The sequence below is a fragment of the Centrocercus urophasianus genome, unplaced genomic scaffold, assembly GCF_019232065.1.
Source record: "Centrocercus urophasianus isolate 14NV4802_14NV808 unplaced genomic scaffold, USGS_Curo_1.0 seq_11, whole genome shotgun sequence".
NCBI lineage: Eukaryota > Metazoa > Chordata > Aves > Galliformes > Phasianidae > Centrocercus > Centrocercus urophasianus.
The window spans coordinates 45,004,311-45,030,462 of NW_024884253.1; the positions used below are offsets into that span (position 1 = coordinate 45,004,311).

General features: G+C 36.7%; 1 protein-coding gene across 2 annotated transcripts in view; it reads right to left on the minus strand.

The window, feature by feature from the left end:
* Nucleotides 1-487: 487 nt before the first annotated feature.
* Nucleotides 488-26,152, minus strand: part of MIB1 (MIB E3 ubiquitin protein ligase 1) — a 72,695-nt gene continuing 47,030 nt past the window's right edge. Inside the window, exons 13-21 of one of the 2 annotated variants that reach the window (XM_042839639.1) lie at nt 22,976-23,108; nt 22,530-22,616; nt 19,659-19,787; nt 15,982-16,163; nt 14,050-14,242; nt 12,466-12,544; nt 12,099-12,212; nt 10,848-10,948; nt 488-5,852 (exon numbers count right to left, since the gene is read on the minus strand). In XM_042839639.1, coding sequence (XP_042695573.1) covers nt 5,712-5,852; nt 10,848-10,948; nt 12,099-12,212; nt 12,466-12,544; nt 14,050-14,242; nt 15,982-16,163; nt 19,659-19,787; nt 22,530-22,616; nt 22,976-23,108 — 1,159 coding nt within the window. In that variant the 3' untranslated portion in view covers nt 488-5,711. Of the gene's footprint in view, nt 5,853-10,847; nt 10,949-12,098; nt 12,213-12,465; nt 12,545-14,049; nt 14,243-15,981; nt 16,164-19,625; nt 19,788-22,529; nt 22,617-22,975; nt 23,109-26,152 lie in introns of both variants that reach the window. The other variant, XM_042839638.1, reaches the window with a different exon arrangement.

The following is a 26,152-nucleotide window of genomic DNA, read 5'->3' on the forward strand; positions in this document are numbered from 1 at the left end:
GTCCTTCCCAAATTAAGCATTCTTTGATTTTATCATTAACAGCAGCTCTAATTAGTGCTATGAGCTGTATTTTATAGAAAAAAATATATAGAAAATACTTATAGAAAAAATATTCTACAGATAAAAATATTTTATCTATATAGATAAAAAAAAGTCAACAATCTGCCCTTCATACTTCGGTTGTGTTGTTTAAAAAATATTTGAGTATCTGGAAGACTTAAAGGCACTTGACATTTCTGATGCTCTTTGGTGATACATTTTAAAGAACAAGAATACTTGGAGGTTTGCAATCTCCCTCACTAGATGAAGTCCGTTGCATCTTTAAAACATTAAACATCAAACAACTCACAGTTACCAAACACTTGTTCAGGAATACAATTTTCTAATTCTATGGGTGACATCATCACAACTAAGAATCAAATCAAATAAGTTGCTCCCTTCCCAAGTTCTCCCCTTCCCAATAATGTGTGCACAATAAGCATATTAATTCCATCTCATTACATTTTTTAATCAAAGCTATTGAAGAAGAATATCTTATATAACAAGTTTTATTAACCATTCAGTACATTAGAATTTCTCTCGAGAAGCTGAGACCTTTCTAAGCAGTTTCAATGGAAGCAATCATATAATACTATCTGCATACAGAAAAATCCTCTACATTCACACAGACAACCATAAATTTCTCCAATAAACAGTCATGTCAAAAACTACTGAAATACAAAGTTGGTTTTAACGTAGCAAAAATGTTCCTGCGGTTCAGAAAAACCGGTTTTCTAACAGGAAGAATTTGCATTCATGAAGACAGTAAGCTTGTGATAAAAAAAATATATCCTCTAGAAATGTAAAATTACTTAATTTTTTGTAAATATGACAAGGCATGCAAACACAGAATTGTTGTTTATTCTCTCTCTCTTTTCAGAAACACTTACTGGGCCAGAATAAAGAGGGTATTTTTATTTTTATTTATTATTATTTTAATACAACAACCTCTCCCCTCACACAAAAAAGATCCCATACAGAGCTTTTTATCAGCTGTCTTTCCCAGAAATGCTACTTTGGTACATTTGAACACTAAGCCCTTTATACCCTGCCCCCCTCTCCCAACTGTTGCAACAACAAAACAACTTACAGAAAGCTTAGCAAGACCTACATTTGCTGATTTTCCTTTACAGTAAGTATATACAAGTACATAAATCCATAGCAGGGATATTACAGCTGCATTAACATAAACTCCTCAACTGGATTCAAAAGATACTTGCATTCTGTAAGGACTCTACGGCTGCTGCCCATTATACAGTTCTATCAAGGCACTGTACAGTCATTAAATCTACAATGCTCTCCAAGACGTGCTGAAGAATATCGTAAATGTATTTAAGTTGTTCAAAAGCCCTGAGTCAGAACTTTTTTTTTTTTTAAACCACAGGCTCAGCTATAAAACTTCTAAACTTCTTATACTAAAACCTCTGTGATAACAGTTTTGCTTTGTCAGCACAAACAAGTTACGAAATACATAAAAAGACAACAGTACGAATTCCAGCAACTTGTGCAAGACTAATATACAATGTACATGGTGGCAAATCATACGCTTCTACCGTACGTCATTTATACAGTCAGTAAAAATGCTCCGCAATGTATGTAGACATCAAAACTGATGAAGCAAAAACAAAACTGAAATGTTCCCCGTCCTTTCCCCAAGACAAACTAACCCAGAATTCAGTACTTAGAGAGAAAGGAGGTAGCATTACTGAAAGGATGCTGTGTTTTTTTAAGTGAAAATCTGACTTAGGCAGCACAAAGAACAGGATAGGCTTCTCGGTTCACCAGCTGCTACTGGAAAGTTGAGTTTCTGGTGTTTAATGCACAGTATTGTAGAGGAAGCTTAAACAGATCACTAGCTCAGAGCAGCTTCTTCAAACAGCCTAGTGTTTGCATAAACTGCAACTAATACTGCTAAAAACAGGTATGCACACATAAAACTTCATCTCTAAAAAATATCTACACAATAAGGACTTAAATTATTTTAAAAGGTCATTTAATGTCTTTCAAAGATGCTAGAATACCAATTGTAAGACTATGCTAACAAGGCACAAGTACTTGTGCAAATCTGCTAGATCCTCACTCAATTCAAGTTAGGAATAATAGTTTCTAATCAGCCTCTCATATTTACAAAGTAGCTCGCTCATTCTCCTGCCACATTAATTCAGTATCCATGCCAGTAAAATGGGATTGCTCCAAACTCTGAACATGCAAGTATAGAGTATTTCAACAACTGGAAGGCAGGTATTATGAGCCCGAATTCTGAAAAGTGCCAAATGAGTTCAAAAATCCTGAAAAGTGCCCAATGAGTTCAATGGGAATTTGGGGTATAGCAGATGACACACAGCAAGTCTGTAAAAACAAAGCAAAACCAATAACAACAACAAAATACAATTATTTAGCATGTTCTATCAGCCTTCTAGGTTGTCTCTATACTTTAATATCACTGTGTAGTGATATGACAAGTTATGTATTCTACTGAATTGAAAAGAAGAAGGATTTACTTAAACATCTGAACATACCTTACATCTGAACAGTACTATTAGTTCTTTTCTTGATTGGTTGAGGAAGCTAATGGAGATATATCATCCAAATTAATTTCAGAACTGCTGTTGAATATTGAGGGACAATCATAAGAAACAAAGCCTGTTTTTCATCCTCTTTGTCATCCATGTCTTTAAGTGCTGCTCGATTTGCTAACATTTTTCTTCATTGAGTTTTTTGAAGGACAACTTGGGAAGGCTACACATCTCTTTCACCTGTTAATTAGGCCAGTAGCAATATTTCAAGCATGTTACTCTACCTTGCATTTCTAGTTCAACTGTTTCTCCTGACATCTTGAAAGCATGAAATTAAATTCCCAACAGTGATACCTTCCAACTGCAACTGTTCAAGTCCACTTGGCATGATTACAGTACAAAAGACTACAACTGCTCCTATACAACAACTTCAGTCACGATGTCTGTATCCATTTGACTGTGATGACATGCAAGTATTAAGAGTAGTATGGAGTAACACACAGCTTCTCTTGCTAAGTACAAGCCTATCACTGGACTTAGCTATTTTTGCTAATATCTTGCCTCTTGCAGATGGAGAATATTTAACACTCAACTCCAGTTATCCACCCAGGATACTTTAGATCAATTCTTATTCAGCTGAATTTTTTCAACTAACGTGAAGTTGAACTACTTTGAAGTAGTTCTGACTTGTTCCAGTAAAAAAGAATTACAAAAATGCCAGCTGCTACAACAAGGTTTTAGTTTTGAGCTGCATTATCAAGAAGAAATCCACTCTGCTTTTATGCTTATAGAGGTCCCCTCGAAGAGTAATTAGGGCATGATATTCAAAAGGTGTGTACCAGAACTAGAGAAAACAGATGTGATACATAACATAACAAAAATCAGGATGGATGGACAAATGGCACATCTCACTACAAAATCATTTTTGGAGGAAGACTGGAAGGAAGCTGAAGTGTCCTGTAGACATTTCAGCTGACAAAAACACTGTAAAAAAAATCAGGTTTGGTGGCATACATATTGTCTAAGTAAGTACAACACTGAGCACTCATGCAATTGGAGTCTAAGTGGAGATAGCGAAACAACAAAGTGGAAAAAAAAGTTTTCCATCAAAAGTTTTCCAAAGCTCCTTGAAGTCTCCATATTTTAGTACAGGGATCCAATCAGTACCAAAAAGGAAAGACTATTTACTTTGGCCAAAAAGACAGAGACATAGATAATTTTGAACAAAGGACTGTTAATATACAAAATAAAACAATATTACATTGACTCCAGATTAAGATGGTGTCCAATGAAAAATTACTGAAAAGAATGATGAATACATTTGCGATACTGGATAAGGATTAAGTTGTCTATAGAAAAGTTGTACATTACTTCACTTTGTTAAAAGACACTGGCCTTACACTGTTTCAATATATCACTGTAGCTGCTTCCTGGAACACACCATTAAGTGTTTAAATCTTACTGTTTAAAAGTTTATCTACCTTTGCAGTTTACTAGTAACATTCTTCTGAGAATTTTGCCAAAGTTTACAAGGTTCTGGCATATCAACACAAGCTTCAAAAGACCGAGATCGATTTTTCCAAAGAGACCAGTTTTATTCCTACTTGGATCTTCCCTTGAACTACCCCTTTTGCCATACTTTTGCTGTGAGAATGAAACAAGAAATTAATTTTTGCTGATAGGAAGGCACTTCAATGATTCCAGCATGTATTTCTTCATTGATCTGCATTCACACAAAGCCAGCACAACGGCAAAGGGCTACACAAACTGCACTCAAGAAACTGCTGAATATCTTCTGCCTGGTACGTGCCTGGTACCTGCAAACAACTCTTAAATCAGCATATCTTTTTTTTTTTTTTTTTCTATCCAAGAAGACAGAAGGACATATTTGTTATCAAGACATCAATTGTTTGCAGCTCCTCACAGCAGTACTTTCAGATTCGTGAACAACTTTTCAGTCACATCAGTGACAGCTGACTCCTTCATACAATTTCATCTCACCTAGGCATGGCTCCGAAATCACTCTCTGCCAACAATATTCTGAACTGCAGTATTATCTATTGATCCTAGCTAACATGGTTTTAACATTCAATGTAGATGAAAAGCTAAATTAAATCTTTGATCCTGCTATTTACTACTATTTGTTCTGAGACAACATAACTGAATTAAGAAAGGAGAATGATACCCGTTAAAAGCTTGCTTCATACTTTGTAAGGTAAGGTACTGAAGGTTAACTTTTGCAAACTTCACATCTAGTTCTTCTAATTTGTAGAGACAGAATATTTGAATGGCTCCACACATGTATCTATCTGTTCCCCCAAAACTGGTCGAATTCACTCATCTGAAATGGATAACTGACCCACTGTTCTCCTTTCCAACCAGATTAAAAGTTATTCCATAAGAATCTATGAGGCTAGCAGCGTCAAGAGGTTCATATTATTTAGGTCAGCTTGAAACTGTTACGCTAAAGTGCAGTTTGAAGAACGCAACCTTTCTAGACCAGATTTGTTTCTTTTTCCTGTTTCTTTCCCACCTCATCCTCAGCAAAGGGCACATTAAAGTTGAAATTACCTTAGCATTGTATTTTGAGACCTGATCTTATGGAAATAGTATTACGTTTATTACAACTGCGCATACATTTTGTATGGACTATGCATTACTGTGTATTTCAAGATGAAAACCATTACAAATTATAAACGTCACAGAATATTTGAACATTCTCCAGAAAAGCATTAAAAAAAAAAAAAAAAAGCACTAAATAGATTTATACTCAATAGTAACTGGCATTAAAAAAAAAATAATAGAAAAACTACATCACTCAACACCTTATACGCACATTAAAAAAACAAGAATGAAACCAAAACAAGATTGTCCCTTTACACTTTAAGGGGAAGAAAATGACAGAAAGAAAACAAACAAAAAACACAACAAAAGAAAGGACTGCTGTAAATTAGCAACTTTTCTGAGTAAAGTTAAAAGCTGACTGCTCAAATACTGTTCTATTATTTGGTGTGTTCACAGTCTTTAATGAACCTGTGCTACAGTATTAGAAATGTTTTCATTAGAACCTTTTACCGCCTTTCAAACTTGCAGAGATTTAAATCACCAGAATGTCCTTACTATTCATAAGCTAACAACAGATACTTGTTCCACTTCTTAATACAAAAGAATCCTTCGTTCGATTGCCTTGCGGCATATAGGGCATTCACTCATTCGGTCTCCACAAAGCTGACACGTCCCATGGCCACAGAGAAAGATCATATTCTTCAGACGGTCCAAACACACAGGACACATAGTCTGTAAAAGATTTTAACAGGTTATTTACTCAATGGCAGCAGGGATACAGTACTGTGCATGCCATACATCAATTAAAGTTAACAATAAATATGCCATCTTAAGCACAACAGACTGTTACCACAGCATAACCCAGCTACTAAAGCACATATTACTTAATCTGAAAAGTTGTGGGCTTTTTTTTTTTTTTTAAACCTCCATGTGTGTATTTTTTTGTTTGTTTGTTTGTTTTTTAAATGCACATTTTTACATTCATCTACTTAAAGTACCGGGGATTTTCCTACCCCATGATGACACAAATGTTGTGTCTTTTTTTTGCCCCCCTGCAGGGGAGTTGTAACATGATGATCCTCGGGGTGCCTTCCAACCCAAGCCATTCCATGGTTCTATGATCTTTAAGTAAGTCAATCCAGTAGTAGGTCGATATCACATTTGCAGCATCACCATCTACATCTGCAGAATTCAGATGTTATTCTAGCAATATTCACCTTGACATAACCATTTGTAACCTTTCAGGATACAAACACTACACAAAGTTTTATGTCATGTAATGCTCAGTACATGGTTTAGCAATTCCTTCTCAGGCCTGTAGTTCATCACATACTTACCTCTACAAAACACGCTGAACAAATGCAGAAGTAATAAAAAATACTGCATCATCAATATTGTATGTAAAGATTCAATAACAGTAATTCTAGTCTTTGCTTGTGTAAGTTATCTAAGTTTTATATGAAGAGCAACTTAATAAATCTGTTACCTTCAGTCATAACAATAGCACAGCAAACTTTTAAAATCCGTTTTAATTGCTGAACATTATAGTGACAGCCAATGCCCAATAAAGATCTCCTAAGGCTCTTCAACAGCAAAGTTTATTTAGTACCAAATGACTAAGGAACAACATCCTTCACCTTTTGTCATATGCAGAATCTGAAGTTTTTGTAAGGCATGTTCCTTCACCATAAACATACTGCAACTATGTTTTACATTAGGATTTCATTTTTAACAGGCTTAATGAAAGTTAGTAAATGGACAGATGTTTTAACACATAATTGTTAAGTTTCTTCTACAGTCTGACAAATCAATAAGATGCACTCAAATCTGAGACACACTAACATTTAAAAACACTGAACTCATACCTCATTCACTTATGATATGAAATGCCAGCAAGTCCAACATTCCAAACAAATTCATTTTATCACCACCTTGCACCTGTGTTTTGTTTCCACACTTTTCATGGGGAATTCACTTCAGACCGCTCATCTCATGAGAGACGATCCATGGCAGAAACCCTTCAAGCATCCTTCCTATGAAAATGATAGATACTACTTCCTAGGGCAGGTAGCTTAGATGAAGACAGATATCTATCTTCACCATCAATCTGCTTACACCAAATTTGAATTCACACAGAATTTGGCCAAACGCCGATTTTAATCTCCAGGACATCGGTATAATGGGCCAGGAGTGACACAGAATTTCCAGATAAATCCTTCTGTCACTTTGTTTAAAAAAGAAAAGAAAAAATCTATTCTTGACAAGAACACCATGCTCCATCTTTGTCAGAATTTCAACAGCGTCACACCAAAACACAAATTAAAAACTTGCAGACCAACAGTCTGTCAGTCAGTCCAGCTTATTTTTCCATTCACACCAAGTCACTATCTATACTTCCAATGGGAAAATCCGAGCTTGCTTCTTCCAGTAATCTACAGGCTTCAATATCAAGTAGCTGTCAGTTTCTGATGAACACACAGCTGCCTCATTACCTGACATCCTGTGATAAAAGACTGACAAAGGCAATCGAAATCTCACCTTTGGAGAAAAAAAAAAAAAAGCAAACACAAAGAACTTGCAGACCTTATTCTATGTGTTTAGAACCAATTTTTTGCCCAATTCCTCCAACTAGGTACAAATGTAAAATATTTAAAATTCATTACTTGTTTATTTCTTAATATGATACTATTCTAACATTAATACTACTTCATACAGTAGGAGAATTCAGCTGGCCGAAACAAACTTGCTGACTGCTATGCCACTATGCTGACAAGGATTTTCTCAATCAGTTCAAATGTTTCCCAGCCAGGATGCAAGACAAAGTATGTGAGTTTTACACAGCTTCCAAGGAGCACGCCAAAATTTAAGCACTAGCTCATGTGCACTTTTACAATGCAATAAAGTTCATGCATGCCTTACACAGGTTTTATGCCACAGCATCATTTCACTGCTCTGCTAGCTTGCTAGAACACGCTCTGTATGAAACCATATTTTACATTTCTTTTATCTGCAGGGACTGTTTGACTCCCATATTTTGAAGCAAAACAAATAGTATAAATAGGTACTACCATCTATTATATGCAGAAATTACTTTGAGAGAGAAGAGCAGTCTTCAAAAAGTGTTCAACACACTTATAGCTTGGTCTGATAATTCAAATAGATCAATTTTTACCATTAAAAGATGTTTTAATCTGTTTGAAGTATTTCCTCATTCCCAAAAATACTTTCTCCAATAACATGCAGGTGCACAGTGACAAAATAAATTCATTTTTAAGCAGAAAGAAAGTGATGTAGGTATGGTGAAGGAACATACACAAGATATTAGAGAGATGATGGTGATTATGTATGAAATGAGGTGAAGGTATTGCAATTACAGTCACAAGGGTTCACATTCAGGGAATCCCTGAAGAATGGTGTGGTCATCAGGTGTGGGAGATTCAGCTGACATCACGCATCACTTCTGCTCGGCACGAGAAATGGTTTTAAAAGCTTGCTGCACTAATATATTACATTATCATTGAAGGTATGAGTTGAAACATAGGTTTATACCTGCTGAAAGAGAACAAATTAATTTTAAGTACAAAAACATCAGTGTAAGAGGGAACTACTAAAGCACAAATCAGAAGTATACATGACCAAAGTTCAATGCTGTGCATCACTTGAAGCACAAATTCAAAAGACTGGATGACTAATTGTAATCAAATCCTGCTTGTTGTTCAAAAGTATGATACAAAGCTTGCCCCCTCAGTGGAGCAAGCAGAAATGACACTAAACAAAACATGAAACAGTCTCAAGTCAAAACCACACGAGAACAACCAGAACAACCTCTTTCTGGTCAAACAGGTGTGGAATAATCATTAGTTCTATACTGATCTTAAAAAACTTAAAAAAGATAAACGTGAATGTCAAAGCAAAAGAACCTCAGTTCTCAAAATGTTTCAGTATTAAATATTAGTTGTTGTTGAAAATATGAAAACCAGAAAACTTAAGTAGAAAATGACATGTATAAAATGATCTTTTTTCTCCCTATAACTGCGTAACTTTCTGATATTGGAAAGCTTCTTGCTAACATTTCCTACGGTAAGAATTGTTCTGACTAAGAGCACTTCTGGAAAATTGGAAAAAAAACAAACCTGAGGTCACATCTAATCAAGGAGAAAAATTGTAAAATGAAGCAGTCATCCTTTCATATCCCCATCAAAAAAAAAAAATCATTACCATATCCAAACAGGACTCAAATCATTTATAAACTCAAAGTAAGTAGAAAAAATATTAATGCATTTAAAGAAAGCAGATTTCTGGGATTTAAGCATTCATCAGTATATTTGAATATATCACTTTAAATGCCAAAGTAGTAGCCTTATTATCTCTTTCTTTTCATCCAATCATGTTTAAAAGTAAAACTGAAGCAAACCAGCAGATTTAGTAAGTCACAGATACACAGTAGCTCCAGACATTATTCTTGAGGAAGACACATGTTTTTCAAATGACATTATTTGTCTGCTTCTTCTACACAAACTATGAAGGAATGTGTTTTGAACAAGATATTTGAGTTCATACTGCCAGTGGGGTCTTTGGCCAATTCTCCATATACCAGGAGCAGTTCTTTTCAGAGATACTACCAAGGCTAAAACTTGACAGAACATGAGTTCTCAAATATAAAGTATTTAAAGGTAAGAAGTGGTGATCCAAAACTTCAGTCTTAACTTGTATGTATACCAACAGCTGAGAGCAATAACTGTCTCAGCTGGACGTGATGCTGACATCACTGAAGCATCACATACTGCTATAAGCCTCCAAGAGGAAAAGGCTAGCTGTAAACACAAAGGCTTCTCTGTCTCCTGTATCCATTAAAACATTTTTTTTTCCAATTGTTATATACAAAGAAGCCAAAAATCACATTATCAAGGCTCTTTTCTAACACAGTAAGTTCATACAACAGTCAGATACTCCTTTACCACTGAAAACATCTCAAATATTCATCGCTCAGATGGAAAAGAAGGAAAGCATTCAGTGATTTACCGTAGCAAAGTCTCACATGCAGACAAGTATGTAAACCATTTCAACTGGACTACATTTACAGGTGTAGCAAATTTAAACATTCTCAATTCTCTGAAACAATTTTTTTAAATTTTTATTATGTTTCTAAATCACATGCAATTTAGTTAACTGATGAATTGCCACTATCTATGGCCAATTTGAATAGATTTCTACCTGCAAATACGATGCATAATTACCAAAGAAAACAACTTTCACTTATATCCCAAATATTCCAGTTACATACAAACACAATTGCCTGAAGAGTATGTACAGAAGAGCCTTTCATGATACAGCTGACAGCCACTGTTCTAACGTAGCTCACAAACAGACAAGTGAATGTTAAGCTAGGCACAGAGCAATGAAGAATATCTACCTCTGTGAGAGCACCTGCTGCTGCAGCTAACACATTCAGGTCAGTTACAGCAGCACAGGACACACTGACTGGGCAGAGCACCCTTTTTTAAGTCACACTGACACAGATGCTCTGGTAAAAGAATCATCGAAAATTGCCACCTTTTTTAGAATCTATATGTGGAAGACAATTGAAGCACAAAAATTATTGGTTATTGAACTAAAATTGAAGAACTGAATCGCTTCAATGGGTTATTTTGTTTGAAATAACAGAAGATGCATTGGCTTTCCACAGTTACCTTACTGGTCCATAAAATTTTTATCTAGCAGTTTTACCTGTTCCTTGATGTCCTGTAACTGCTGCTGCAGCTTTTGTACATCTGCATTGACGTTAGTGTTGTCTTTGTCTTTCTGCATAACTGGAATGTTACCACTTGCTAGAGAAAATAGAGATTTTCAAATTTAGAGAAAATAAAGGTATACGATTACACCTAAAGAAATAGGAATAACTTTTTTCAGAATACTAATTATAATTTTTTCAATTATCTGAAGTGATGTCATTAAAACACGTTTCATAATCTAAATTCACTAGAACCTCACTGCAGCTCAAGTCCCAAGCAAAAAAACCTCTGAGTTTTGTAGCAACAAATGTTGTAAATACTTCCTCAGTAATGATGCTCAAGGTGCTTGTAAGCCCCTCTTAGAATTCTTATTTGTCAGCAATGATTCTCCAGTGAAGTTCTTTGCATACACACACACACACACAAAAAAAAAAAACAAAAACCAAAAAACAAAGCAAAACAAACAAAACCAACAAAAGCCTACAGCCAAGTCCTTTCACATTGAAAACATTTTTTTTTATCCATACAGCTGATTCTATTTGGTGATGAAAATTACACAAGTCCCAGGGAAGTAGTTTGTTGAAATTTCAAACAAACTCAGCGTACCATTTTTATCTTTGACAGATCCAGGAAGCAATGTTGCTATGTGAAACAAAAAAAAGCCTGAAAAGTAATTCAAATTTCCAACACGAGTAGTTAAAAAATTATGATTTTAAGATTATACTTGTCTGTTTAGGAATACCATGACTAGAATAACCAATAACTGAATTTTCCAATTCAGATAAAATGCAGCTCAAACATTGTATACCACATATATTATAAATATCCGTGGATTATTTTTCCACAGAAGTCATTCAGAGAGTCATAAGAACTTTAAGAAATGGTCAAAGATGCAACATTGAAAAACCATCATGAAAATTATTTATACCTAGCTGCAGAACATTTACCACCCCTTTGTTAGTCAGATAGTTCCAGAAGTAAAAATAAAACACAAATTTACTCAAGAAGTTAATGTATCTTTCAGCTTCTACTCTGCATGATGGAGAGAGACTTTTCACAAAGTGGCTGGTGCTGTCATGGAATCCGCTGTTAGCAGTGCAAACAGCAAATGGGATACGTAGCTTAACACTGTTTTCTTAAACTTTTCTTCAAAAAGGAGAAGAAAAATTTAAGTCATTTCATAGAATGAGAATGAAAATACATTGGTGGGAGCAGGAGAAGGAGTACGGGTATTGGAGTCACTCACAGATATCATCAGTGGTATCTTCTGTACCTTTCCCTCCACAGCACATTATGAAAGGCACTCTTCGTTCTACCACTGCCCGACACTGTACACATTTCTTCATCAAGCTTGCACAATCTGAAAGAACAGAAATAATCTGAATTTAAATCCTGCTATTCTTATTGTTCCTTCTTCCTATCCATGAACTTGTTTACTCTTTTCAGATTAACTTTATAGCAATATCATAAGAAAGTCTTATAATATAACTAAGTTGGACTCAAAATCACATTCTTAACAAGGTTTTAGGGTTTTTGTTTTGTTTTGTTTTTTCAAATCAAAGCTTTCTCTTTGAGGACTATTTCAAAAAGAACATCCCATGAAGTCTACTTACTCTCACAGGCGCACATGTGACCACAAGGCTGGAAAAGGACTGCTGCCTTTTTGTCTGAACACACTACACATTCTTCAATCTGTGAAGTACAATAAACATACATATGAGAAAAGTTTATCTCCTGATGTTTACATGAACTTGCATTTTTCACTCTGTTTCGCGAGGCATGTGGATTTTAAGGAGCTCCATCTGATGTTGTATTTACTAATTCATCACCTCAGAATGCAATTTAAAGCAGTTACCATACTGACTTTGAAGAACTGATATTTGCTGACAAAATGTATGTGTTCAGTATACTGACAGGCATAAAGAAGCAGCTAGGACATTCCTTTTTCTTTTATCTTTTCTATTTTGTTTGCCACAATGTATTACAGTAATCTGTACTAATATAGTGGGTCAGAGTTTCCTCATGACATTTAATGTGAAGAAATGTATACAGTGGCCACAGATGCCTCAAGCCACTCTATTCATATTGGTCTGGATCACCTCTTCCAGATCATAAAATTGTTGACCATGTTCATTCATTTCTTAGCACTACCTTTTAATATAGATAATATATTTTTTAATATTTTTTTAATATTTTTTAAAATCCTTGCATACCAATAAAAATATTTAATATTTTTATATAGAAGAACATTAGAGAAGTACTGAACAGATATTCCACTCCCTAACTCTGCAGAAAAAGTCAAAGGAAGGTTATCCATAAAGGTCAGTTTTCACATAGGACAGCTGATTTCTACACATTCACTTCTTTAGATGGATGAGGGGAAGCAGCAACTCTGCTGCTCTGAGCCCCCATGGCTGAACGTTTCAATTGAAAAATTTTTACATAGTCTGCAGAAAAAGAACTATGCTAAGATTCGTCCCTTGAAAATTGCATGGAAGAATGAGTAAACAAGTATAAGAAAGAATAAAAGACTGAACAGTAGAAACAATACAAGTTTATATTTGCAATTTCTATCACAGAGTAAAAAAACCCAAAAAAAACCAACAAAAGCCGATTAACCAAAAGTGTTTGGATAAAGATAAAAAGAAGAGAATGGATTTTCCACAGATTAGAAAACCTTTACGTGGAATATGAGATTTATTTATTTAAACAGCCAAAAAGCAGCAGAAGGACGAGACCTGGTGATTATTGGGAATAAAGGAACACTCACACAAAAGTAGCGGGGATGCACCCAGACTAATCACAAATACCTGTGTGCAACCATTTGAGAAACCTAAGGAACTTAGTCTGATGAGGTCCTTAAAATGGGACACAAATAGCTGATACTCTGAGGAAGAAAGCATAATAAGATATAACTTCAGATGGCTGTATTACAAACTCTGATGACCTGAATAATAAAGATAATAATGGGGAGAGAGAGAATGAACAGCAGACAAGACAAGAGTACAGGCAAACAGAAAAGAGCATCATGTGATATAGGTAGTTCCATCCAGTGAAACACCTGTAAGGCAAAACACTGCTTAAAATACACCACAGTTTTCCTTGAATTCTTTTCATTTTTTTCACTTCAATATAAAAAAAACAAACAAACAAACAAAAAAAAACAATAAAAAACAAAAAGGTGTGGAAGTTTTTACCTTTGTCCTAGACTGAACTTGCTCTTTACAGATGAGGCATTTTTTCACCCGTGGTGAGCACAGAGAACACGTGGCAATATGCCCACATGGGCCAAACAGAGTATCTCTTTTCATATCTGAACACACCATGCATTCTTCTAAGGTTTCAGAGTCATTGTTGATCATAGATGGACTTCGGGAACCAACTTGACCACTATAAAGAAATTTTGCAGTGAGACTTCCTTATTATTATTTTTAGCTCATGCTGCACAACAATTAGCTGCTTATTTATACATTCCTATGCACTCAAGCACCAGTGTATATGATAAAACAATCTCAACTGTATTTTCCCAGTGTACAGTTGACACTAGTACACAAGGTTTCATGATCAGTTAAGACATTCTGCAAAAACAGACCACACAAATCAGAATAGCATTTTGTAAATACAAAAAACCTCCCTCCCATTTCCACATTTACTTCAGAATAGGGTAATACCCTGTACATTCAGACCTGCAAAACACCTAGAAAATTCTGAATATATTTGTAATACTTTGCAATCAGACTTGTAAAAGAACCCTCAAAATCCGAAAGTGTCCTCAACCTATTTGTCCCCTGCTGCAGCTCACCCAGCAGAGGGAGCACCGGTTAAATGTGAACAGCTCAGTTCCATAATGCTCACAAGCCCATAAAAGGTGGCAAGAAATAGGAACAGCCACAGTGATGAGGCTGACAAGAGGAAAAAAAAAAAAAAAAAGAAAAGACTGCAGAAAGAACAAACCTTTCATACTAGGGCAACATCAACAAAAAACAGTTCCCCTCTGTGACATTTTGAAAGTATGGTCTTTGTTGTCTTACAGTGATTTTCAAACAGGAATTAAGGATGAGAATCAAGTGAATAATGGGAATATAGCTGGAGCAAGTAGCAAGCTGAAAATTTTCACGTGCAAGATACCAGCACAACTGCAATTCTTAGAGAAGAGCAGCTGAGGTGCCAGGTCAAACCTCTCCTTTTCTTTTTGGAAAGTCATGCAATGATTCAGTTTGACAGCTACTCAGGAGGTCTGTTATGCAAAGCAGAATCAGCACTGAATTCACACCACATTATACTGGGCTTTGCCCATTTCAGTCTCCAAAACTTACACAGATTTCTGAGCCTCCATGGGCAACCTGTCCCAATGAGCACTTAATTCTTCCAGTGATTTCCCTCTGCCCCTTTCCTGGAGCTGGTAATCTACCATGTACCAGCTGCATCTTGCCACCTTTCCTCTCCCTCCCTCTCATAGGAACATGCATTTTGCTGTAATTCTAGTCCCTGGTACTGCAATCTCCACCCTGAATGTATGAAACAGTACTGTTTACTTTCCAACTCATCAAAATCCTTGCATACCAAGCTCCAGGAAATAACCTGCTCTAGTCACACCCAGTCTTAACTCTCTGAAATTCTTAGAACCTAATCCTAATTAGCTAGATCCTTTTTGAAGTAACCAAACCCCAAACCTACTCAGTGTTTCTCCCCGCTAACAGAATTCCTCACAGCCTGGTCAGATAGTTGTTTTTTCTAGACAAAAGCACAGTCAGGCCATCACACTGCCATGATGCCTGCAGCAAACCCACAGCCCAGCAGGTAAGAACAGTAAGCTCTAACCAGATCCAGACGCCACAGGGCAGAGATGCAACCCACCCTGCCTGGTACCTGCCAGAGGAAGAACAAGGCCTAAAAATAAGGTACAGTTCAAATTTCAGTCAGTACATGGAACTCTTGCAAAACTTAAGTAAGTTTCAACAAGCACGTTTGGGGATGGCATTTGGTGTACCACTGAACATAAAGAATTAAGCAAAAACCAAGAAAACGCTTGTAAGTTTTAATACTCTAGGTAATAAAAGCATCATTTTTAAATACATCAGTTAATCTACAGAAAACAGATAGGAAAGTAGGAATTTTGTTATACTAACCTGACTTTTTCTTTGTGGCATTTAGCCAGTGCTTTGCAGAGGCTAGGGTCAGGGCAGAGATCAAGAGGAGACTGACCCTTCTTATTACGAATGCTGAGGTCAGCTCCATTGGCTGCCAGGAAGCAGGCAATAGATGCTGCACTCTTCTTCTCTGCTCCCTGAGTGCCAAGTCCCATTATTAACTGAAAGGAAACAAAGACGTAAGCAACTTGAGACACTGTGCAGTTAAGAGTAGCCTGACCAAAGGAAAACATGCACATGTGCGCATGAACATGCATAGATCTGTGTGCCCAAGGAAGTGACTCCAGAAGTAAGACTATTGTACGGCTGTTTAATTCTACATCAGTTGTACTCAGCTTTTCTTTAAAGGAGCTAAAAGACTTCAAGGAATAGCTCAGCTACTGGAACACCAAATCTCTTGCAAACCTACACACACTGGAGAAGTTGCTGTGCTTCTGTAGTAAGCATTTCAAAGGCTACAATCCCATTGCGTATGTATGCAGAATGCTAAAACTAAAACTGCTGAGTTCACACAAAATGGTACCACCACCATACTTGAACTGAGAACAGCTGGGCAGAGAAGTAGCACACAATTTTGTAGCCCAGTGCATATAACAACTGCCCAAAGACTTGATTTAGTTGCCTTCTCAGCCTGATGGGATTTAAACTCATATCTGTCCTCCTGTCCTAATCATTTATTAATTCTTCGCGCTTTTATAGCTACTGTTTTATTAGTGATTTTTTGTATTAGTTCACCTACTATGCATGATGATGCAGCCAAACTGCATCAACAGGATTGTTATTCAAAGGAACTGGTTTAGCACAGCCTAAATTGAAGGAGTTTTAAGTGCAGAATTCCAGAACTATAAAGGCTTCGACAAAGGAGAGGCAGGGCTTTGTATGCACCTCACTCTCAGCAACTGGTTTAAGCATCCAACTTGACCAATGTACATCATTCTATGCCATGTTCAGTCTGTGCAGCCTATCCCTGCAGCAGGCCTTCTGAAGGCTGCGTACCCCTAAAAATTAAGATCATTTTGATTTGGTCAGAAGTCCTTTTGTGTTTAAAAAAAACTATGTATACTGCATTAGACACTGTAGCTTATGGAAATAAATTTCAAATAGCAGATACCTGTTGCATATCAAGATGTGATCACATCACACGACCCTTTTCTGGAAGTCTGAAACATTTCAGGCACGCAGAATGGATTAAAAAAAAAAACAAAATCAACAACACGGAGGCCAGCATAGCTGCAGCAAGTCTCCTCTGGAGAATCATAGAATGGCCTGGGTTGAAAAGGACCACTATGATCATTTAGTTTCAACCCCCCTGCTATGTGCAGGGTTGCCATCCACTGCACCAGCCTGCCCAGAGCCACATCCAGCCCAGCCTTGAATGCCTCCAGAGATGGGGCATGAAAAACATCTGGAATCCTACAAGTGACATTTGTATTCATTTTTTAGTTTATTCACTTGAAATATTGCTGAAGTGTTGCACTACAAAGATGCTCTCTAGGTGATTCAACAAGTTGGCATCTTAAATTTTAGTCAGACATGGACTACTGTCCTTATCAGAGCAAAAATCAGCTCTCAAGTTTTACGTATCAGATTTGCTCTTACATAGGCTTCAGGAATCTGACCAGATTTCCCAATCTTTAAAGGAATTACTAAAAAGTAATTAAAAAAATACAGATTCTGTCAGTTTACCTTAAACCATCATAGTCACAAAAAGAAAAGCTTATTGTTTCCCAAATGATGTTATTATTCTATTATTAATACTATTTATCTATTATCCATCATACGTATTTGGATAGCTTTAAATTTTCAGAGCCTGCACATGCAGGTTACTATTAAAACTGATCACAGGCAAAATCTAGTTTATAGCATTTTTACACTATCTTCACAATTGATACAAGTATTGTGCTCATTTAGTACTTACAACTATTTAACATTTTCAAGGTAGTTTGATCTGCTGATCACCTTAAGAGTTCTTAGGCATATACTAGCCAGGCTTGACTCCATCTTAGAACTTCTGACACATCTTACCTTGTTTTATACCATTAAATAAAACAAATTTCGATTTCTTCTGTTAGAGCACATATCTCCATTACACCATCTAAAACTTCCCAAGTTTCTTTGCTAGGCAAAAGTGCAGCTTAAGAAAAGTGCAAAAAAGACCACAAGTTTGATCAAGCTAAAATATGATGGACTAATTGATTTATTTTTTTTTTTAATGAAAGAACAATTTTCAGATCAGAGATAAAACCTTAAAGAGTCTTTTTGTTAGATATGCTATCTTTTTCCTACTTTTCTTTTTAAAATCTTACTAAAATTAATCCAATGGTGTATTTTTTTTTAACCTGTACAGCTCAAATGAAATTGGAAGAAAACAAAATGAAAAAACCCTCCTTTTTCTCTGAAACTCTCAAAAATAGATGTTATAAGGTGAAAAAATACTAGAAAAAATAAATCAAAACAACTCCTTCAATTTCACCTTGGATGTCACTGATGGTAAAGCAATTGAAAAGCCTATGTATCAAACGCTGAATCTCAGAAAGAATATTTATCTTATTAATTCCTTTCAAAATAAAATACATGCACACAAATCATTTTGACCATGGCTCACGGAGTCCATTTCATATCATAGGAACACAACCAAGTTCTAATCAGCTTCTTCCTATCACTTATAAGGACATGTTTTCTTATTTATGTCAGTTGTACTTTTAATCTCCTTTCAAAGTTTAGCCCAGTGTATTTCAGTGAAGTTAAGTAGCCAATTTGAAAAACATTTGTTGTACAGTAGAATTACATTTGAAATGAAGTTTTGAAGAAAGGCTTTTCAATCACGTTTTTTTGGAATGAAATGCTAAAACTATCACCCACAGTTTAACTGTGAAAAGAGTATTATGATGTTGGTAACAAATGACTCAGTAAATCTAATTCTGTGCTATGCTGCACATCTTCAGCATTCACGAGAAAAAAAAAGTGTTTGCTTTCCCCCACACAAATCACTCGCAAATTTTACTTCTTTCTATCAGCCAAATTAGAAACTTCACATGGTGCTCACAAAGCTTTTCAGGTGTGAGCATTTTTTTTGTAATTAAAAACATTTTAACCTTTATTATCTTGTGTTTCATAGACTATTTCCTTACTACGGTATTATTACTGAAATGAACTCTGTCAAAAAGATAGGGATCAATATATAAAGACTAAGAATCCTTCATTCTAATAGAAGAAGCTTTCAAAAGGTTATAGAAGAGTGTGAACAATGAAAGCTACAAACAAATCATGCAAGATGTTGAAGCACAGAAAACGATTTTAGTCTTATTCTGTACTATATTACTGTTTATTTCTCTTTCCAAAAACTACTTCTGATTTTTTGGCAGCTGTATACGTTCACTATGAAAGACAGAACTATTTTGAACTAAATGACCTCTATTTTTCTTTAACAAAGACAATGACTAAATGTGAAAGGCCCATTAAAAAAAGGATTCCTGCCTACACTGCAGTGTAATGTGGTATTTACACAAACTTACGCTGCCAAAAAAAACAAAGCAGTTCAACAGTACAGAAATGAGATAAGCTAGAACAATAAGGAGACAAACACATAAGAAAAAAAGAATAAATAAATGCATTTTATTTACTGTGTTCTTTGATGGCTCCCAAGCAGTATCTACCTTGCCCACATCTTGCATGTCTTGGAGCTGGCGGAGCTGTGACAGGGTGTGGTGTCGCAGGGCTTCATGCAGGGGAGTATCCCCGTCTTTATCCTGGATATCCAGCTTAGCACCTGCACGGACTAAGAGCTGAGAAGAAAGAGAACTCACTTTAAAACACAACAACAGCTCCTTATCCCATATAAGCACGGATTTCAAGGACTCTGTGGTTTAGGATCCACTATCAGGTCCAAAAAGGTTATTCTTTTCCCACACCGGGTACACAGTTGAGAGCTCAGCCTCAATTGAAGCACTTCACCTCTTGCAAACATCAACTTTATTTCAGCAGAAGCCTAATGCCTGACTGAGCAATAGCTAAAAGAGATGCTATTTCACAGGATTCTTTCTATTTTTAATTTGTACCAAATAGCCAACAAAGAAGGCAACAGAAGCAGAACAAAGTGGGCAAACGTTCTGACATCTATGCATTCTGTAACATTAGGTTTCAATGACCTCAAAAATCACCACTTTCACACCTTGCTAAATTTTACAACTTAATGTACACAATTCTCACATTAACTAAGTAGTTGAATACATACTTAGGTTAATTCTTATGCAGCAGAAGACATAAAAACCACTGACCATTAAATACCATCTTAGAGCACTTTGGAAAGTAATGAACTGAAAGAATCATCCTTAAGGCTAAAATTAGCCATATCCTCTTAAGACATATTCCAGCTCAAAAGTAGGGAAGCAAATAAGGCTGCATAGGCCCTCATATTCATACAGCCCTTGCACAAAGCACTCTTATACTTTGATGCACCAGAACTTTCTTAAATATGCTGCTAAACAACACAGTGAACACATGCTAACAAATAACAATGCCTGTAAAAAAAAAATCACATTGCTTTTGAAAACCTACAGGCAACAGCTGATGTTTTAACTTTAGTTTCAAACTTCTGCTGCTCTGCAACACTCTGAATTGCAGTAGTGACAAAAAGAACAGCCCAGAAACAGGAATATACAAAGGGAAATATCTCCCTCTTCAGAATAAGCCCAATTGCAGGGATTTTAGCATCTTAGAATTAAAGAATCAAGACTCTTGAAAAGACTAAAAATAAAGTATCTATAAAGAAACTCAGAGCATGTATTTCAAGAAAACACCTGTCTGTAATTGACTGCAGTTTATCACATTCCTCCAACTCTTTCTTCCACAACTGAAGGCAAGAAAACCAGCTGAGACTCACAACAGCCTCACGAGGACACCCTACATCTTCTGAATGGACTCACTCTGACCCAATTTTAATTTCTTACACCCATACCCTGTCTGCCACTAGTCATTTTCTGCTTCACTTTCTCCTGGAAACAAATGGCAGCATGTCATTAAAATTTTTAGTCCATCTTTCGGAAGACGATCTACAAGAAAACTCTCTTCAGAGTGACATGGAATCCTTGGCTACCGTGGAAACTCAAACCCTTTGCAGAAGTTTAAAAAAAAGATTAAAAAAAAAAATTAAAAAATTACCCTTTGTCATGGCAGCGGAGCTTTTAAAAGAACTCTGCTACCTTTGACCACTATTCCACAGATGCCTGAGGGTACAACCCAACCCTGGAAGGTACCCAATAGGAATTAAATTTGAAATATACGAGCCAACATGTTCTTTGCATGGCTGCATGAGTTATTTTAGGACTTCTCAAAGCTAATCCAACGTTGAAATATGGATACTCTACCGAGTCATTCACTTAAATATTCTTGGGTGTAACTATGCCAATCCAATACACAATCCAACAGCACTAGTTCTTCAACGTGCCTACCTTCCTGCTCATCTGCTGCATTAGTGTTGGATTCCCAGGTACCGTGTCAGTTCCAGAAGGGCACAAGAGCTCACCAAATATAGCTGCAGAAAAGCTTGCAGAATGCAAGTGACACTGACTCTATGAAACCATTCTTTTGGTAGCAAGTGGTTCCAGATATAGGGCCATATCACATGTTTCACTGTAATGAGATCACATCCATCAACCCGCAGAGATGGAGAAACCTTACTGCAAAATAATGCTCAACAGAACCACAGATACAACTCTACATAAGGGGCACAATTCTCAGTAGGCCTGAATAGGAAATATTTTTCATCATAGGAAGAGTCTCACAACACAAAGACAAAAATTGCACAGGGGGCTAAGGCCAGGGTGATGTATTCGCTCTTAGCAAACATATCCTCCAGCACTGAGGACTCTCTCCCAAGCTTAACAGCCCTTGTCAGCAATCCATGCCAGAATGAGTAAGTAGTGCCATACTTCGGTTTGCTCTGCCTTTAACCAGGTTTTGTTAAATGGAAGCGTTAAACCTTCATAACCATGCAGGCAAACAGAAATAGCATTAATTTCACCGGTCACTTTATTACTGCTTTTAGCTTTCCCAAGCTAGGAAAAGAGAAAACCATATAGAAGACTGAAAAGCAGTGAAACTGCTAAGGTGTTGTTTCACCTAGCCACGGTTTGCAGAAGCTGTGAGCAACAACAATTACGCTCAAAGAAAGAGACATCAAAAATGCTATGCTGAGGTCCCACCACAAGACCATAAAGCTCAGACAAATAACAGAACACATCATCCCGTACTCCACAAGAAGAGATTCCAGAACTGGCAATTACAGAAAGGAAACAATAATGCTCACATACAAAAATTTAGCTTTTCTGGAAATTCCTTCATATTGCTTGCTAAACTTCTATACAAGTTGGCAGGTTCCCAAATTGATCAAAATTAATCATACAAACATTCAACTGTTATAACACGCTGCTAAGCCAATTACCAAATTTCATCTCTGTGTTGAGAGCTTCAGTTACCTTGAATACAGTATCACTAATCACATGGCAAATTGCAAGTAAATTACTTACCCTAACAATTTGCGTATGCTGACGCTCAACAGCAAGGTGCAGAGCGGTTTGCTGGTTAACATTCTGGATATCCAGGTTAGCATTGCCCTAGAAGATGTTCAAAGCATTAGACAGCTATCCCAGCAATTCATTAATGCAAGGCAATCAATTAAAGCACCAAATAAAACCCTCAATATGATTACTGTTTTGAAGATTTGAGAGCAAAAGTTATTAAGTACATCAATCATTTGCTGTACGGATGCTTGAATCAGACTGGGTATCAGACTGACCAATCCCAACTCCACTATGAGGACAACGTACCAATCTCAAAAGCAACTTTGACCTTTGCAGCTCCCCATATGGCTCTCCCTGCTCCATTGCACAGCAGGCATCAAGAGCAAACTATTTTCACATAAGATGTTTAATCAAAGAGCAACATATAAACCCTTCTGAGAAAAGAATCCTACCTGGTGCACCAAAAGTTCAGCCACCTCCACGTGATTGTTGAGAGCTGCCAGATGCAAGGCAGTGTAACCATCATCTTTTTTCTCATCAACAATCCACGGCCGTGGTAACTTGGACAGCAATACACGCATTGCACTAAAATAAACAGAGATGGATAAATGCATTTGTGAGGTATTTGTTGAATAACAACATGACGATAGTAAAAACAATGTTCATTCTTGGAACTACAAAGCAGCAGTGAAAAAGACAAGCATAAGCCTCTTTTTTAGAAGAGAGAAAGGAGAAAAAGTGAATGAAAAGTTGTGAAACACCTCCAAAGCCTAACAATTTCATGCTTGGTTTCTTCCAGTTGAAGCATGCAAAGCAGCCAATCACCGAGCATTAAACAACAAAACTTCTAAAAACAAATGAAATAAATGCTGAAACTCTTAAGTGGCCGTTAGTGGAATACAGGAATAGCTGTAACAGAAAGTGGCTGAGTTTAAAACACCATGGCATGTTCAGTCTTCTACCCCATTCTCTATGTGCTTACCAAGATACCAAGTGGAAGTGGATTTACTTTTTACATTTTAAATTCTAGGGTAGGGAAAAGCAATATGACTGCTGTAGTATTAAAGTAAACTAAAACCCATTAAGTCCAAAGAATGCAGGATTGATTTGATCATCACGCATTCTCTCCAAAAGACTTTCCTGAAGTTCACTTGACTTCACTCAGCTTCTGGAACAGGCAGGTAATCAAACACGATTCCCTTTGTCTTATCTTTGTAAAAAGCAAAAGGAGTTCCTTTATGACAGTTATTCAGAAAGAAATATAAAAACAAATCTCCTCTATTGCCTGATCTTTCCCTTCCCTTAAAGGAACATGCAATTCAAAAGAAAAACAGAGCTTCTTCACAAAATTCAGGCTTTAAAATTCAGTGCTAGCTAGTGCAGGCCATAAGCTGCCTTCCAACGTAGATACTAAAATGGAATTAAACAGATCTTCATTAGAGCCCAGATACTCCACAGGTAGAATTTCAGCAAGCCTCAGAAATAGCCTGATGCAATAAAGCCTTTCAGATTTTACTCAAAAATACTTGCAGCAAGTAACAATAGGCTGTCTGTATTACCAAACAATAGCTTAGCTCCTAATTCCATCCCAAGATCTGTAGTCTTGATCATCCACAGGACACAAATGCTATTTGCTCCTGAGCCCCCTTAAGGTAAGAGAATGAGTTTCCTATAAATCAAACCACAAGATGTGGTTCTGGGGTTCTGCTCCAACTGGCAGAAGTAAGAGATCATGAGGCAGATTGTGCACTCCTTCTTCCAAGCTGCTAGGACCCCATTCTAACAGACTTTGACTTCTTAAGCACATGGACATGCTCTCCCAATGCTGTTTCACACCCTCTTCACACCAGAACAATCACTTTTTATCCCCCTCCCGATTGCAGAGAAACCACAAGGAAGTAACTGCACTACCAGGCTTCAGGGTCACACAGCTCCTGAAGAGACCATGACCACACAGAGCCCATTGCCCACCTGCTCTGCAGGGCAGTGCTCTGTACAGTAGGCCCAATCTCTTCCCTGGGAACTGAATTTATTTTGCAGTCAGTGAGTCACCTCAGCTTCCAGCAGAATCACAGCTTTTTAGAAGTAAGCACGTTAAAACATTCCACCTCTCAAGATGACCTTATTTACCTGGCTAAGCTTCTCACTTCCTCGATGTTCACATCACTTGTAACAGCAAAATGAGACCACAGCACTTAACAGATTGTACATTATTTGTATATATACATTTCTTCAATATTTGAGGAAAAAAAAACCACTATCCTTTGAAAGATTCACTTACATAGGTGTTTCAAAAGCTAAGTACTTAATTTATTAAGACAGGAGATACCAAAACATTATGAAATGTAGAAAGTACAGGGATGTTAGTTGCACTGTAAATATTATTTATTTTGCAATGAAACGATGCCTATCCAAATCCCAGATATAAACACACCACGAGTTAGAAACGTGTCAACAGTTTCTGGCTGTCCCAGAGGGAGCAAGCCCAGAGCACTGTGGTTCGTGTCACACCTAGCTGACAACTGCACAGCGTGCCTGGGCACACCATCAGCTCTTCAGAAAGTCAAGCTGATACAGAGCATGCCTCAGGAGCATGTGAGGCCAAGAGGAACAGAAGCCCAGTCCTCTGCTTTATCCACAAGGAGTCACAGCCTGTACTCTCTTCATTCTCTACTGAAAGACTCAGTGCTCCAACAAGCCACAAAGCTCTGGAGTACCTACTGTGGGTCACCTGAAAAGCACAACATAAATAACATGAAAATTCCTTATGATGGGAAGAAAGAGGTAACGTGACTACTGAGAGTGACCTATAAAAGGTGGGGCAACAGAGGACTAAGAAGAAAAACAAGGTGAAGAAATTCTCACAACTGCAACTACATCTTCAGGAATGCCGTGGTAAAGCACAACACCCAGACAAGCTGCTCTTTAAATATAGTTGGCTTATTTCCAAAGTTCTGGTCACTGAGCAGGGAATAACCCTAACCAACTCAGACTGTATTTTATGTCTTTGTCTTCTGCAATAAAATAAGGAATTGCCAGCTCAACAGATTTCAACAAAACAATATTTAAAGCACATTCACATAAACAGATGCACCACGGAGTGAATACGCCTCAGAAATACTATTATTATTTCTTTAACACTCATCTATGAGAGAAAATTTAAAAATTGACAGATGTAGTATCATGTATGATATTAAAAAATTCACTCATCCTAATATTGGCAAGTGCACAAACCTTACCAGTTCTGCTTTCAATTTTTTTCCTACTTAGTTTGCTGTTAAAGGCCATTAAGATTTTCTTCTAAAGTTCAACTATTGAACAACCAAAGGTTACAACCATACCTTACTTTTATGCAAAACTTACCAGACAGCTCATCTGTATACTTTTACAAAACTGAAAAAAAACCAACAGGACCAATAAAGCAAACAATTTCTGCATATGATAGACATGTATATTACTTCTCCCAGTAAGCCATTTGAGTGAGAGTAATTAATGTTCAGTTTCTTCTGCCTAGGAATTTAGAGACCACATACTTCTCTTTGATCCAGACTGCACCAAGTTAATAGGAAGCAGGATGGAAGCACGGATTCATGGACATGACACCTTAGAAATTAGCAAGATATTAATAT